This window comes from Platalea leucorodia (genome assembly GCF_965183815.1).
Source record: "Platalea leucorodia genome assembly, chromosome: 6".
Classification (NCBI taxonomy): Eukaryota; Metazoa; Chordata; class Aves; order Pelecaniformes; family Threskiornithidae; genus Platalea; species Platalea leucorodia.
Genome location: NC_138828.1, coordinates 34,031,085 through 34,048,811, shown reverse-complemented (window position 1 = coordinate 34,048,811; position 17,727 = coordinate 34,031,085). Strand labels below are relative to the sequence as shown.

Sequence of the window (17,727 nt, the reverse complement as noted above, 5' to 3'; positions counted from 1 at the left end):
CTTTTGAGTTAGTAAAAAATCAGAAGGTCTTTTCTGTGGAAAATTCTGGTATCATAAAATGTGTTTTTCAACCAAAATGGGGGCCAAAAATAAAAATATTGTATTTTGTTTACTGAGATTTTATCGAACAACCAGAATTCAGGTTTGGTTTACAGAATTTATGGCACAGTGAAGATGTTGATCTGAGGACCCTGTTCAAGGACAGGTAATGTATTCCCTACCAGTTCAAACAGCCTCTCTAGAAGGTACATAACAGAGCCAGAAGCAGAAACTAGGAGTCAGGATTCCTGTCCCCCAGGTGAGTGTCTCCCCAGGGGACTATGAAGTTGAATTCCTCTTCCCTCACCCTCTGGCTCTTTGACACGTGCATTTTTTTCCTCTGCCCTTGTCTGTCTCCAACAGAGATAACATCCCTTGGCTGTGGTTTAGTGCTGAAGCCCCTTTCCTGGGAGGCAGGAGTTTCAAAGACCATAAGATGTGGCCAAAGCTTCTCTGCTGTACCTGAGAAAATGAATGTCCTCACCTGAGGAACAAGAGATTGAGAGTGAATCTTGGCCGGGTTGTTCTTTCCATGGAAAGGACTCTGGGAAAGAATGAAGCTTGGATGAAAAGTTGTGGCTGAGTCCTGGTAACCCATTCCTGCTGGTGGAATAAGGGGATAGGAGGGATATCAGGGGTAAGTGGAAGGAGGCTGGGAGAAGGGGATAGGAATTATGCTGAAGCCCCTGTTGCAGCATGGGCCACCACCTTAGGTACCTCCAGCTTCTCCCTCTTAGAGTGGCAGCAAGCAAGGGTTTCTGTAGGCTTAGCATAAGCAAAGTAGAAAGAAAAGATAAACACGTAATTAAATTCCACCATTGGCATTAACATGTGGCCTCTGTTAGTGGGAGAGGAGAAGAAAAGAGTCAAGCCTGTACATCTTTACACTTTTGCTGAGATGACCCGTACATAAGATGTATCCTAGATAAGCAGTGTCGTGTCTTCTTTGTCCCCCGTGAGCAAACTGTGAGACATGCATTCTAATCCTGTGATTGAGTCTAACCCTTACCTTGAAGTTAACAACTGACTTAATTCGTATCCTAAAGCTTAGATTATACTTTAGATGTTCAGCCATTGAGAAACGGTTGTTTTTCCATGATGACTAACCCTACCTGAGAAGCACTTGACTAGGCAATTTCTTGAGAGCTTTTCCCTTAAGTTTCTACAGTTCTTTCATTCGCAAGGTAAGCTGGCCTTGCCCATGCTAAGTCTTCATTTTCCTTTGCAGTTAAAATGTTTCAGCTGCCATGTGAAATATGTGAGACTTTTCAGAGTTGTCAGAAGCTCAGTAGGATGACACTGAGTGTTTGCACTGCAGTTTATAACAATACTGAGATTAATTCTCAGATCAACCTTGTAGCTATTTTAAGCCAGTGGAAGATACAGACTGCTGAATTAATCTATTTTGCTCATTGGCATGTGATGCTGTTCCACTTTTTATTTCACTCTTCCTTATTCTAAAGCTCAAAACATGCTTCTGTGCCATCTCAAAATGAATATGTGACTGTAGATTATCTATCAATCTCTGACAGCCTAGCCTTTCTTTTGGTCTGACAGCAAATCTGGAAAGAGCTTTGGTTGCTATTTCTTTTCCTTTTAAAGCTAGAAGATACCAGTTCAGTGGCCATGTATTTCTCATTCATTACACTCTCTTCTTTCTGCCAGTTTTTTGTTGTTACTTTTTTTAATAATCTTACTCTGCTCGCCTTGTTTTGCACTCTTCAGTGATCATAGCATCGGTGGCCAGAAGTATGGCCATAATTCCTTAAAAGGACTGAGATGCCTGACATGACTGTGAGAGAGCAGAAGTGTGAAACTCACTCCCATCCCACTGAATCTGTAGCTTTCCGTGCTACTCTGCTTCCTTTGCCATTCGAGATAATAGTCCTTAGCATATACTGAATTTAGCCTGGTTTGCTACTCTGTATTGCTAGTGTTCACAGATTTCCAAAGAGCTGGTCAGGCAGGCTGTTGTCAGACCCATATGCCCTAGGAAGCAGCACTCATGAATCATCAGTTGGATGTGAAACACCTTTGAACCTCACTGTTTTGCCAGAAGTAATGTTTTTTTCTAGAGTGCCTATGATGTTCAGGCTGCAATGAAAGAAAGATGACGTTGGTGAAGGCTTGGATCAAAGCTGACTGTTGAAGTGTACAGCGCCTCTTGATTGGCCCACTGGGTCTGGCTTTGTGCCTGGATGTTTCCAGTCAATCTCTGCTCTCTCCCTGTCCGGTGAATATAGCACTCAAGCATTGCAAGGAGGGGGGCTATGGGTTGTGAAGGCACCTCGCGCTGAGGCGGGTGCCCGGAGGAGCTGGCTAATGAGAATGCCAGCCCTGGGCATGGCAGGTCTGCAAGATCTGTGATAAAGTCTTCATCACCAGTGGTAACTGGAGAAATACTAGCACACTTCTCCCAATAAATGCTCAATCCAGGATTCAGCACCAGTTCCAGCTGTTGACAATTATACTCTCCCTGTAGCTGTGCTTAGACGCTGTGTTTGTCACAACAACTCTAACCTGTTAAACAGATACTGCTTTTTGCTCCAGCGGGGATGCCTTTAGTGACACATAAAATTATTTTGGTGTATGATAGATAACGTCCTTCAATTATTTGTTGAATTTGCCAACTGCTTTGGGAGCCTGTGGGATGAAAGGTGTCACAAAAATGTTAAGTGCTATTATTCATCATAAATGAGACTGTTCCATTTTCTAAAAAAAAAAGTGTATACTTACTTCCTGCATTTTGTACAATTTTGGTTGGTTTCTTTAAATTCTCACATGGAACTATGATCATTAGTCCCTTAGCCTAGGATCTCAACTACCCTCAGAAAGAACATTTTTATGACCTTCGTTAGGCAGTTATTTACCTTACCTACTTTTTTAGTTCCTTGAGCAATCTGTTTTCTGTGACTAATTTTAAGGCACTGATTTTCAGTGCTTTTTACTTAAACACATCGTGAGTTTAAGTATGCAAATGCAGTTCATAACGCTCAGTGAGTCCAAATACTTTGTCTGGTTGTACTTACTTGATTGATTTACCATGTTTTCCCATGTCCCAGGATTAATTGCAAACAGCTGAAATAGAAAGGCTTGACGAAGAACTAATCCTGGTGTGAGTGCAGGGAAGAGAGATGTGTGAGACAGCAGTCCAGTAGACCTCTAGCTGGAGGCTTAGTTGCACCTAAACGCTGTCATTCATGGAGCCAACTCAAACCATCAATCAAAACCCTGTCAGTCTAAACAAGTCTGAAGCTTGAAAAAGTTTGCTTTAGTTGGCATTAATTTTCCCTTGGCATCTAATTCTTAGCTTTAATTAGAATATCTCACACAAAATAGGGTTCATTTTGAGTCCAGCTTCGTGAGCTATTGTGTGTAGTGGCTTGACCTCAAGGAAGTTTCAGCTCCGACTTGCAGATGTAGGAATGAACAACAACATGAGCAAAGTAAGCCGTTCCTCAGAAAGGACATCTGAACAGTTTGTAGGGTCTCTCATTGTTTTGCAGAGCAACATTTCCACATTCCTATAAGTTAGGAAAAAAAGGGAACCCACCTGTGGATGTTAGAGGGCTGATCAGTTCTCATGCAGCCTTTCTTGCTTTAAAAAATATTTAAAAGACATTAGTGATAAACTGTGCTATCAGCCAACAAATTATGAATCTACAGGTTCTGAAATTGCAAAGACAATATATAGTACTTCTGAAATTGTGTATAAATTTTCCTCTGACAGCCAATGTTTATGGAAAAAGTTGTAAGGTAAGCAAAAACTTTATACCTCATGATACGTCTAGAATATTGACATAATATTTTTACGGGCAACAAAGGTAATCTAATGGATCACATCATTTAGGTACTAGAGAGATGCAATGAACAAAGAAAAAAATAACTATGTAACTGTTACGATGTCTGAAGTATGTGTCATTTGGTGAATTTGCGCTTGGAGCACATAAAGCAATGGAAAGATTGTAGTTTGCTTCCAAACCTATCTGCAACCAGCAGATCACAGAGATCAAGTCAACAGGTGGACCTGAAAAATAAAGCATCAAGATGCCAAAGTACAACTGACTGTAAGAGAGAGCAGCTAACACTCATCTTCTGCTTTAATGGGCATCTTCAGAAGAGGGAAGTAGAACCTAGCAAGTCAAATAACTGAATGGAAATAAGGTGGTTCAAAAAGGAATGAAAACCAAGGATGAAGTAATAATGATCAACATACAATACCAATGTCCAAACATTAATGTATGACAGTGATACCATATTTCTGGCTTTTATAATACAATGCATAACAGCATATTGTGTTTTCACTGAAGCACATATTATTTTTTTCTCTTCTGATACATTATTCATTTTACTGTAACATATCCGTCATGTCTTTGGGATATTAAATGCCAAAGCAAACTTTGTTTTGAAATCTAGGCCTCCAATTTAGGAAGTTCTGCTGTATTCTCCAGCATTTACAGATTATCTATATGGTATATGTTCATCATACTTGTACCGTACCCATGCCTGTATACCCCTGACCTTATACTATTACAATACTTTGTCTGGATTTTAGGATGGAAGACGTCCTACTAAATTTTTGATAATTTGCCTGTACTTATGTTTTAAGTTTTATGTCTGTGGTTGAATTTCTATCAATCATCTTTAAAATCATCAGTTAAAAGAGCTAATCTTTGGGCAGAAATAGTTTTAAGGTTCTCCTGCAAAACTATGACTGCTATCATGCCCCAGATGGAGGGGGCGTCTAAGTCCCTTGAATAACATGTTTAAATTCTTATTTCTGCTCCTCTCTTTACTACTTAGAGCCTTTTTTCCTCCAGATAAAGCTGTCTCACAAATCCTCTCCGTTCATGTCTTTTAAAAGGGGAATGCTGAAACCAATTATGTTGAAAATACTGTTAATGCATTGAAGAAAACAACACAGGGATAAAAATGGAGCTATTTTTGTGATGTCTTTCTGGCCAGAGTGCAAGAGAAAGAGGCTCTCGAAGAGCATGCCTGCCATCAGATTCCTACTCTTTTCATCACGTTTCAGCACCTCTGAAGAGCTCATCTTTACAAATATGACACCAATACGATGCTGTGAGATAAGAAATTCCTGTGCCCCATTTGTTGCCGTTCACTTTATTTTCTGTGGTTATTCAAGCATCTCTGGGACAGGCGATGCTTGAATGTTGAGGCATATGCTGCAGATGAAATTTCGGTAACTCCAGGGTGAGTTGTGGGGAAGTGGCTATGTTTGATACCCAATTGCTGTTCCTTGACAGCCCTGCAAGAAACCCAGCTGTGGGTTTAGGCGTGTGGCTGCTCATACGTGCAGCAGGGCAGAGCCACCCTAACCTAGCCGTGAGGGTTCGTGGGCCATGGGGATGGAGCACAGGGCATCCAAGGAGAAAGCCAGAGCCGGGTTTGACCAGCCTGGAGAGGCGGGGGGGGGGGGGGGGGGGGGGGAGGTGGGGGGGCGGCTGCTGTTTTCAGCCACCTAAAGGGGGTTACAGGGAAGGCAGAGCCAGGCTCCTCGCAGCAAAAGCATAAAAGGCCACAGGCACGAGTCGCTGCAAGGGAAATCCCAGACGCTGGCCTCTGTCCCTGGCTGCCCACGCTGCCTGCCCAGGACTGCGGGGAGCAGGTACGCGGCAGGCAGGACCCCGGGCACCGAGCACCCGAGGATGCGCAGCCTCGGGGGTGGTACCCTCGGGGGCTCAGGATGCTCCCGGGCTGGGCTGGGCAGACGTAGCCGGCTGGGATGCCCTGGAAACGAGCTCCTCCCAGCATCCATCCTTTAAAAAAAAAAAGAAATAGACTTTCTTTTTTTTTAAATTGTGGGGTATTCGGTTCTGGGGTTTTTAACTCATCTTTTTGCACTTGAAAGAGTCATGGTGGGGCCAGTCAGGATGAATAATGGGATCGGCAGCTAGCGCTGCAGTTCAGTATGCTCCCGGAGATGTCAGGGTGGGAGCAGAGGAGGGCTTGCTTGTGAGTGGCTTTTTAAACCCTGGGATTTCAAATGCTCCTCGGGATGAGTTGCAGCTCGGCAGTCCTGCACAGAGCAGATGTGAGGAGGGAAAGGAGATGCTTTCGGCTGAACCCAAAAAGTATGTGCCTGGAGGAAGGCTTTGGAAAGTGGGAGCTGGGCAGGGAGAATGGAAGGGAGCATTTCTCTTCTGCTTTGTTTTTTAAGGAATGGTTTAAATGAATTGCTTCTCCTTTAGAAGGAAAAAAAAAAAAATCTCATTGAAGTTGTTGATGTAATGAATTTTGATTTTTTTTTTTTTTGTGCAGCTGACCCAGCTCTCCCCAAAGGGAAATGTATTTTCTTTGTGCTGTTTTGTTTAGATTTTTAGGATGGATTTGGAGTTTTGGCTGATGGGAAAACCCTGGCTATGCAGGGGAGGATGTAGCAGGTGACTGCTTATGATGGTACTTGTTGCGTTATCAAGATCTAGTTGATTAAATCTTATTGTGATCTGGTCATTAATAGCAGGAAAATGTCAATGAAAAAGGAAATATAAATTAAGTCCTAAAGCAGATTTCAGAGTTGTTATCCTTTTGTGGAGCCGATTAATGTAATGTAAAGTGACCTAAACGAAGTGCTCTAGGAAGATTTGTCAATTGTTTGTATGTTTAGCTAGGGTTATTTGAAAACACTTGTAAAGAAAAGAGGATTTTCTTGTGCATTGCAAATTAGTTATGGTGATTTGGGGTAGAAAACTGAGATAGGTCAGCAAACTAAATATGAGGAATTTGTGTACCCCTGTCCTCATACCCCCCCATGCCTGTATACCCCTGACCTTATACTATTAAAATACTTTGTCTGGATTTTAGGATGGAAGACTTCCTACTAAATTTTTGATAATTTGCCTGTACTTAATTTCATTAGCCAGCCCAGCCCTGGCATTCAAAGAAGTCTACCAAGAATATTTGCTTCTTTTTCTAGTTTTAAGAGTGAAAGAAAAAGGGTTGTGGGAGTGGTATTGGGAGAAACTCCAGCTTGGGAGGAAAGCTGTGGATGTCATCTCATCACAACAGGTCATTGTCCTGGAATAAATCAGAAAGAAAAACGTTGAGCAAGCTTTTTGTAGAGTCCTCTTAAGTTAAGTAATAAATTAGTGGCAAGTTAACAGGAGCTTGAGCATGTAACTCATAACTCCAAATCATTTAAATGCACTGAGTGCATTCTGGCACTGCTGAAGGTCTTCACTTCTAATTGATTTTGTCTTTTTAATCACATCTTTATCATGGTGGCTGTGTGGGTTATTTTTGCTGTTAAACTTTCTCTAAAGTTTCCTAGGGAGTCCAAGTTTTGTTCCCTGTCATTCTGTATCCATGAAATTTTGGATTAGTTCACACTCTGTATTGCTTTCTCTTGCCATAAACTTAGCTGTACAAAAACATGCAGATGTGCAAATATACCTCAGTAAGTTGATCAAGGGATTTAAAGTTGAAATTTTTTTACGTTGTTTGCCTGCCTTCAGAGGTTCCAAATTATCCCCCCCAGGATGTCCCGTACTTCCAATGTGCTGGGGTGCCCAGGAGTATGACTCCTGAAGATGGTCTGTTTAATCCAGCAGTCCTTGGAGTTTCAAGCAGAACTAGTTGTACATGCCAGACTGGGCCTAGAATAGAAATCTGTGTCTGCATATTGTTGCAGGTGATTAAATGAGGCTGATAACATTCTTGAACCACCAGAGCATGACAAAGCAATGTTTGTAGTTGAGATGATTCAGCCTTTGGTATCAACGTACCCAAGAGTTTCTCAAAGTTATGCAAATTTAACAAGAAAACATGGAGTTGCAAGACATTGCAGCTGCAGTACAAGTCAAGCTCTCTGAGCCCTGAAAAGCAGGAAATCTTAGGATATTGGTGCAAGTGAATTGAAGGAGTTACTCATAACGCAGCTGAGAGGTAACCGTCAGCCTGATTTGCACAAAATAATGGTACTCTACCAAAGCACTCAAAAATATGGCTGCTAGACACCTTCTATAAATTCTTTGATGAGGACAGTCACTCTGGGTAACATCAAAATAAAAAGATGTTGTTCAAACTTAACATGCAGCTTTGGTAGATACTGGGACTTAAGAGCATGCTTAGCAAGTCTATAACTAACCAGTCAGAAATGCCTGATACCAGATGGTAGTCAGTAGCTCAACATGCAATGAGATGCATGCAGAATGTATCACATGGGTCAACTACACAGACTTGGGCTGCTGTGCAGATGGATCACTACGTATCCCTCTGGAGCAGCCCGTTGTGGTGAGGTCCGAGCCTGGGGTCACCGGCAATCCTGCTGAGAGCAGACCCACGGAATGGTATCAGCTGCTTTGTTTAACAGCATTTGCAAAGTTGAAACATACTCTAGTAGAAAGCCCAATAAACAGGCAGATGGACTTTATTGATGTTTGCTGTGCAAAGAGACAGAGCCCTGCGAGAGGCTGCTGAGTTTAACAGAGGATGCAGACCAGAAGACTCGAATACCAAGTGGGGATATGTGCCTGATGCCCACGGAAATTTATTGACTGCCATCAGCACAGCTGTGCTGCCAACAACATGACTGGCTAGCTGAAACCAAGTCCACACAGATTGGATGATGATACAAACAACTTAATTTAAACAGCTACAGCTAGTCTAGAGCTAACAGAGCAACAGGAAAGAGCATGCTTTCTTTGTGCCCTGTTAAGTTAGCAATGCCTGAAAAAGCACTCGACCTCAGGTGAGAAGGAAATTTATTTGTTCTTATAATTAAAAAATGGACCAAATACTTCCACGGAACTTTCTGCAAACAATAACCCTAGTGATCAGCAAATTACTTGCCTTCTTTTAGAAAGAAAAACATACATACTTCATATCTTTTGCTATGATTTGTATACTGAAACTTGTGCTAATATTCAAATAATGTAGCTGACTAAACCTTTACCATGGTAGAGAAAGAGTGAACGTGGCTTAGAAACATGTGGTGTTGGCCCCACCATGCCCTCACTGACACAAAAGGCCCCTCCCTCCACGATGTTGCAGTAGACCATTGCACAGAAGATGAGCGTTAGCAAGTGGAGGTTAGTGGTGACAACAAGAGCACCAGGAAGCCCCTGGATTAATGCTGGTGCTCTGGAAAACTCTAGTGGTGCTGCTGCAGATAAGTGCCAGTCAGTTACTCTTAAAGAAGCTGATGCGGGAAGGTAGGTTGTCTCAAATGCTGGAGGGCTGCAAGGTCTGCAGTATTTGCAGTCCCTCCTCAACAGTGCATGAGGTAGCAGTCTGATGGTGTGCTGGGTAATGCTTCAAGACCCTTAAGTAATCTATTTGCAATAGAATTATTTTGTATTCAGCTGTAATGACTGTACAAGTGCTGGGAAATTGCTTTTCAACTATGTTATTAGTTCAGTGTTTACCATTTGATCACAACAAAACTAACAGCAATGAACTGCTGTTAAAGTTCAATACAAGTTTGCAACTGACAGCAACTATTTGTTTTCAGTGAGCTCTTGTGGAGAAATCTTAAATGAGGATCTCTGTTACCCCCACAGCTGTTGTGAGCAGATTGTCCCTTCACCCATTTTTCTGTGGAGAGATGCTCTTTAGTGCGATGCTTTTCTGGAGTTGAGTGGACTGAGAAAGGCCCAGTGAGGGCTTAAATCTAGTGTGAACGTGACTTGAGACACACATAAGGCTTTGTTAGACTTACTTTTGTTTGTTTTGTGAGATTCTCCAGCGCATATTACTTTGATGGCTTGCTTATATGTTTTTTAAAAACAAAGGTTCAGAAGGAAATAGTTTTTGTCTGAGATGAGAGGTAGGGCTCTGCAGAAAAAACTTGTGGGGACTGCCTGAGACTTTCTGACTTGGCAAAGTAAAAACAGGTTTGAACCTAACTGGCCTGTGGGCTTCTTTTTTTGTAAAATGTCACTTTCTTCTTAAATCAGGAAAGGAAGCTGCCTTGTGCTGAGATTTTCTTTCCTGGTAGTTCATCATGGTTCCAAGCTGATGTTGCAAAGGCAATGTAGGACTTGCTTCAAATGCATCCCATATCTGGCGATTATTGTGAGGGTGAGAGGAAGATGATGTTTCCTAATATAGATGTGCTAAAGCTTTTGTTACCTTTCGTAGAGTCTTGAAAAGTGGTCTGTGCAAGTTATTCAGAGTTAAAGAAAATTCCCTATGTAATTAAAACAAGAGACCACATTAAAGCAACTACATCGTCCCTATTTTCAGTGTGCTACACATGGCAGTGGAGAGGGAAAGAATGAAGCTCCTTCACTGTTGTATCAAAGTTGTCTTGATGCTTCTCTAGATCAAAGAAAAGGCACTTGCTTTTCTGTGAGCTATTGTTTATTCCTCCAAAATGAGCACTGCCATAAGATAATAAGTTTTCCGAGAGATACAGAAGTTACTTTTAATATCCACACCTATACCCACCAAATGTGTCAAAGCATACTCTGTTAATTTAGTATTTTATAAATCTAAGAGTCTTTTTATTGCTGTAATTGCTCTGTAATTATGCCCATATTGCAGTTCGTTATCAGTTTGCCAGTGCTGCTTCAATATTCCTCTGAAATAAGTCTTCAGTACTGCAGTAGTTTGCTAACCATAGAGTTGCCAGTTTCACTTGTTCATTGGGCGTTAGTCTGTTACTTTAGCAATGCTAAGTCCACAAGGAATTCATAAGTCCTTCACCCTCCAGGCGACTAGAAAAGCAATGGTCTCCTTCCTGTACGAGGGTTTGTTCTACTCTTGTTTTGGAGAGTAAAGGGAGGTTGTGCTACTGCCAAATGCTTTCATTTGGCAATGAAAATTTGCCTTTCACCACAGAGATGGGTCATCTTGAATATATCTGACCTGATAATTTCCTTCTCTTCCCAGTCATCTCCATTATCTCCATTACCTGTGGTGGCTAAATGCTTTATTCTAAACAGACTATTTAGACTATCTACTGGGAATCTGTCAGACTAAAATGCATAGGCGATTGGACTAAACAATGTATCAGTGATCCAGTAAAATTCTCTAAAACTAATCATAAACCATTCCAAAGCCAGATTTTCATGATACTTCTGTATCTAACAGTGCAGATAAACACCAAGGAGTATTTTCAACAATACAGGAGAAGAGTAGGCATATTGCAATCAGCGCAATCAATAGGTGTGAAGACAGATTTGGAAATCAGATTTGAAAACATCCCTGTGTTATCAACACCGTTTCCAGCACAAATCCAAAATATAGCCCCATACTAGCTACTATGAAGAAAATTAACTCTATCCTAGCTGAAACCAGAACACATATCTATTAAAGCTAGGTGTAAAATGTGCATATAGGTTCATTTGGCTTTTGTCATCTCTCCCCAGTTCCTTGTGAAAGAAGGTAGGGTAGGAAGATTTTCAGTTTACTGAGACAGCATACCTGTCCTCAAAGAACTAGAGTAATATTTCATTTTACTTATGGCTTAAACCCATATTTTTGAACTGTATTTTGGAGGATTTTATTCTTGGCATCATGGACTATTTCAGGTTGGAAGGGTGGTTGTCTAGTCCCACCTCCTGCTCCAAGCAGGGCTAAACTTCAACATTTTGAAATTCTCTATGGATGAAGGTTGTGAAGTCTCCCTGGGCCCCTGTTTCAATGTTTCACCAATCATCTCATTGAAAATTTTACCTGCTGCAACTTGCATCTGTTCCCTTTGGACAATTCACTGTGCACCTCTGAGAAGAGTCTGGCTCTGCCTTCTGCATACCTCCATGCACAGAGGAATATTAAACTGAAGCAAGCAGATATTACATGGGAATAATCCTCAGCTTAGAGTGATTAGACATTTCTTTGATCTAAACAGAAATTGAATGCTACGATGTTTATACTAATATCACAGATGTGCTTGAAGTTAACAGATTGAGAATGTGCACTTGCTGTATTCTCCATGTTCTTCCCCTAAAAGCATCTGTTGCCAGACATTGTCAAGTGTAAGATATGGGAGTTGGTGGACCTCTGGCCTGACGCATTTTAGCAGTTTTCCTGTACCTAAATGTACATGATGGAGTGATGCAAATGGCATCAGGAGGCTGGAGGTTGCTTTAAATTACCCTCCTCCCTAACACCCACAAATAAAATTTCTTGTTGAAACACAGAAATTACCCTAGTTGAAGAATGTCTCTGGTTTCAGGACTTCAATTAAGAATATTTCCTGCAGAAGAAAAATCAGGCTTTTATAAATAGGGAAATGTAGAGAGCGAGGTGGATCCTCCGGTAAAACTGTAGTTCTTTACGCTCAGCTAATAAAAATTGTGACTAAAACATAACTGAAATGTAGTTAATAGAGAAAGTGTATTTCTACTATTATCATTGCACTTCCCTCATCATTCACCACAATTCATCTTAAGTTACAGAATAGAAAAAATATACAGCACAGAAACCAGCATGAACCAAATGACCACACTGATGAAAAATATTAGCTATATGTATTTTTTAAAGTAGCATTGGAGAGGCTATATAGAGTTAATATAAGAGATTAATATCTTGTCTTCACTATTTTGTTGGGATAAGTTTTCATTTTGTAATCACCCTTTGAAAGGCTGATGCCAGTTCTTGATTTTTTTCATGATCCTTAAAAATAAGCACATATTTTCATGGGATCTATTTAAAATGCGGGGCCCACTTCTCAGAGCAGTTTTTGCACACAGGTCTTCTGGCAGCAGCTGAGTGGGTCTCCCCAGGAAGCAGAACAGTGCAATGAAAAGACTACTAATGTCTAGACGAGATGCATAAAGCCAGAGATGGCTGGTGTAGGATTTGCTCTCAGTTATCAACAGTAAGGAAGAAAATATTCTTTTTTTTTTTTTTAAATAAAGTGTAAAAGTCTAGCTGTCCAGAAGCCAGAGTATATGTTCGAGCTCTTTGAAACCTGAGGGCAGGATGTTATATCCACTGACAGAGATCAGAATTTCAAAATGTGGTGCCAACATTTGCGGAGAGGCAAAGACATCTCTTCGTGTGCTCCTGTTAAAACCGGTAACGTGTGAGCATCACCTGGCAGTTGTGCTTGCTGCTGCTCGGCCTGAAGCGTGGGGCTGCGGGAGCAGGAAAGGGCTTGGTCTGGGCAGGTGATGGGTGCTGCAGCACTGCATTGCCATCAGCAAACAGTGGCATCCCATGAAATTGCTTTTGATGCGTGGTGGGCAGGCTGGAGTGGGAGCATCCCGGTCAGAGGCATCCATGGTTGGTGAAACAGGAGCAGCAGTCATCTGGAAGCTTAGGATAAGTAAAATGGACCAGGATGAACTACAGGAGCTCAAAGGAGGCAGAGAGGGGAGAGCAGCTCAGGTGAAGAGCACGTTATGCCAACGTGTTACAGTGCCAGTGCGTTCAGAGTACTCTCGCCAATGAGTGGCAAAGGTAGAATAAAGGGATATATTTTTTTTTTTGGGTGAACTTTGTAACTTTGTGCGATTATTAAAGAACGGCAGGTAGCACTAAGATGTTTGGAGGGAGAAAAATAGTCTATGAAAGTATGATGCAGAATGCATGAGAAGATAAAAACTTAAATATTTGCTGTAGCATGTAAATGATTTCTCCCTGAAGACTGCAAAATTTCTTATATTGAAGGAAATAACTCCAACATCATGTTTTGACTGCACATGCTTTTCTTTAACATGCTTTAATGCTCTAAAAAATATTTCCTGAGATTTCTGCCTACTGCTTTGTTGTTTCAGCATGCTAACAGTTATCCGTCCCCTTATGGACAAACAAATATGCACTGAACTGTCATAGTCCAGCTAATTCTGATGCAGTGTTAGCATTGATTAGATTTGTTCAGCATGCTGCCTACCTAGGCATGCATAGCTTGTGTTGTAATTCGAGGTGCATTTGGACATCTCATCAGATAATTTTGAATGCATTTATGGCCAAGGGGACAACATGGTGAGTGTCTTGGGGGTCATGTTAAGGAACTGGCTGTGCTGGCATGCAAGCCTGTGAGAGTTGAAAGGGGAAAGATGGACTGAGCCTTCAACTCAATTGATTATTAAAAGCCTCTGGTAGTGAGCTTTTATTTGTTTGCTTTTCAAAAACACTTAAGTCATGGTTGAACTTGTTTCTTTTAGGTTTTGTGCTCTCAGGTTAGATTTGGATATGTTTAAATAGAACATAAAATTTCTGTAGAGGAAATGTTTTGAAGACCTGGTTAGTGCTACCTATCTTGATTATAAAAGTACACCAGTACTGCAACAGAAATGCCCTCAGAGAACATGCCTTTGGTATCTTGCTTTAAAACTTTTAGGCCTTGGAATTAAAACCCATTGCCTCAAGGTTTGATTATAGTAACTTGGATTAAGGCAGGGAAAAAAATGTGCTAGTTAGTTGCCAGTGCTTCCCCACAAAAACAAGGGAGCGAGTAACAGAGCGTTCTTCCCAAGGCCAGGATGTGCAGGCACACTCAGTAGAATAACTTGTAAAACTTTGAGTAAGCTGTCACGTTTGCTAACCCCTGCCCGAGTGGTGCAGATAGTGCTTGAGCTGGGACACAAGCCAGCTTGTTGTTTTTCAGCTGGGATGATTTTTTGTTGTTCTTGTTTCCTTTTTTTTTTTTTTTGTACTCAGAGAAGCGAATGTGTCTTTTATCAGTGATTTCAGTGGCGTGGCTGGGGATGTACATAGTAAGCGATGTCCATGTGCTTTCCAGAACAGACTTTACATTTTAAGGTTCTTTTAGTCAGTCTCCAGAGAGATGAAAATATGCCCTTTGATAGCTTTGTAACAAGCAGACAGATATTAAAACTTTGCTTATTTTCACTTTTATTGTTTACTTCTGATTGCTGTATTATTCTCATGTGAATCATTTTTATATCATGTCTTATTAATCACAAAACATATGAATTATTAATACCCCTTGCTTACATTGACTTATAAGGCTGGATATGTAGACACTTGAGTTTGCCTACCTTGTTGAGGATCTAACTGGTTTATTCTCATGATATTGAGGTTTGATGGTTTTCTCTTTGGAGATTTTTAAGATTTTTTTTTCTACTCCCTCAACCATGTGCCATTAGATTGCTTGCAGCTATGAGAAGAAGTTTAAGCACAGATACCGAGGACTTGAAAGAAGGCATCTTGTCAAAGCAGGGACTGTGCTAAATGTGAGATTTTAGGGATATATGCCCCAAATGAGTCTTGAAGTCATATATTAAAAGTTTCTTTATCAACTGGCTTTCCAGTTCAGCAACAGCCCAGAAGCATTTGCTGGAATGGAATTAATTAGGTATATATTTTATTATAGAAAAAAATCTCAGTTTTTTTCCACAAACTTAGGACCTTAGTCTGGATAAATAACCATCTGGGTCTGGAGCAAATGCCTGATTTTGGTAGCTGACTGCATTTGCTATTTGTTGTACGCAGCACTGGCAGTTCGTGTTCTTGTTTGTCACTTTTGGATGAACTGCATCAAATTCACAGTTCAGTTTGCTAAACCAATTGTCTTCTTGATTAAATGCATGCTACAAATATGTGTTTGAGTGCTCCTGGCTGTGGCATGTGAACTGTTTGGAATGAGCTGTGGAAGAAGAGTGTCACCCCGAGACTGATAAGAAAAGTAACTTTTCCGCATGTGGATGATCGCGGTTTGATTTGACCTTCTGAGGACTGAATTAATCTGTACTTACTGTGTGGTGTTGTAATGCAGTACAGTTAACCAGAGCAAGCAAAGTTGTTGGGTTTTGGGGGGTTGTTTGTTTGTTTTAATACCCAAAGGTATTAACAATGTTTTCTGTGAGTATTCATTTTAAATACATCATATTTTGAAAAATATCTGACCATCACTAGCTCTGCCACAGTTGCCACATAGCACGGGTCTTCTGTTGGCTGATTCAAGAGTTCATATGTACAAGATATTCATTAAGCTCCCAATTTTGTCATCATTGCAACCCAGACAGTGCTTCACACTGAAGTTACATCTTACATTAACCGTCAGTGAAATTACAAGGAACTTGGCAAGTACTACCTGGTAACTGCTTCAGTTCAATGAACCGCTTCAAAAACATCTGCAGATGTGGACTGCTCCTATCTCACTATACCTAAATATTGTTTATTATTTTTCTTTCAAATTTTCAAGTATGACTGTAGAGACAAGTTTTTTTGTACAGTAAAATCAAACTTCTGCTTTGTGAATCCACGTAGCAGGTCAGCACGGGGAGGCTGCTATGCTGTTAATTCACTCCCTTGTTAGTGCACATTAATCTCCCATGTAAGCAAGCCCTTACTTAAGCTCATTTCAATCATTTCCACAAGATGAGCTTGCATCCGTGACCAAAATCAGAGCATAAATAAGGCTTTAGATCCTCTTATATCCACCTAATGCCAATCATACAACCATTTCTGAACTCAATCCATTATTTTCTATCCCTACCCATTGAAGAGGACCTGCCCTTGCCCTCCTGTTTTCTAACCACAATTTTTTGTCTTCTGCATTGCGATCTTTATTAATCTCACCAACTGGAAAGCAGAAACAGATGGCTCTAATTATTTGGGCATTGTTTTATCACTAAAAATCAAATTACAAAAGCTTTCATAGAATAACTTTCCTCCTCTGTTAAGTTTTCCATCTTTATTTTGGAAGAGAGAGACCAAGTTTATTTTTATATGTGGTGCCTGCTTCCTTTGCCAGCTAGTTGAGGGACAGCTGTTAACTGTTTATCCTCCATTTGCCTGCAGATCTGTTAGTTACCCTGCCAGGAAAGCCCTCCAAGCAGCCACGTAGGTGACAGCATTTTGATGTTGTAGTCGCATCACATATAAGGGTAAGGCTACATCATGATTTATGTGAATTGTCAGATCCAACAACGCATAGAGTCAAAACACAAGTGATTGTAGCATTAATTTAGAAAGAGCCAAACAAAGCGAGCACAGGGTAGTCAAGTATGCCAGAAGCTGGCCCCACTGCAGTTACTGGCATCTTCATGGGCTGCTTGTTTACATTTGTATTTTTGAGTGAAAAAATCAGGTCATTCTGGACGGTGTCCTTAAAATCTTCGCTTAGGAAGCAGATGTGTCTGCAGCAGAGTGCCTGGGATTCTGTCCCAGGACCACAAACAGAGGGAGGCAAAGCCAACCTGGGGGAAAAATGGACAGGTGAACACATCTCACATGAGCCCTTGAAAACTTACTTCACCTGTTATAGATTCAATCTATCAGTTGAATAAAATGTAATGCCTTCCTTTATTAACTCTATCTTAAATCACATCATTAAAGAGAAGGAGCCAGGCTGTGGCTTATACAGAAAAGGCTCTTCATTCCACATTATGTGGCTGTGATGATACTGAACACCCATAAACAGTTTACCGAGATAGATGTGCTGAATCCACAGCAGCTGTGCATCACCATGGCAGTGTGAAACAGCTGGAGCTGGGGGAGCATCTCACAGCATGGCTTTTAACTTTGTACATTTTGCGATTGCATTCTCAGGGAGTCTAAGTTCACTGTTAATTAAATGAAAATGAATAGCCTCAAGTATAACTGTACAGTGTATTCTAGCAGTTAGAGAGCGGTGGCATGAGATGGATACAAAAATCCATGCTTTCCTAAGCCTAAGAGGCAGGACCCTTCCACTAGTATAAACTGATTTTTTTTCTGATTAATACCAGCTGTTATTGACCATGCATCATTTTGGTGATAAAAGAGGCTAACATAGATGTAATCCAGTAAGACACGACAGTGACTACA

At 40.9% G+C, this 17,727-nt stretch overlaps 1 protein-coding gene across 1 annotated transcript in view; it reads left to right on the top strand.

Moving 5' to 3' along the window:
• Positions 1 to 9,069: 9,069 nt before the first annotated feature.
• Positions 9,070 to 17,727, top strand: part of LOC309592030 (melanopsin-like) — a gene marked incomplete at both ends in the record, with an annotated part of 34,879 nt that continues 26,221 nt past the window's right edge. Inside the window, 2 exons of the mRNA XM_082315054.1 lie at positions 9,070 to 9,212; positions 9,957 to 10,080. Coding sequence (XP_082171180.1) covers positions 9,070 to 9,212; positions 9,957 to 10,080 — 267 coding nt within the window. The remainder of the gene's footprint in view (positions 9,213 to 9,956; positions 10,081 to 17,727) is intronic.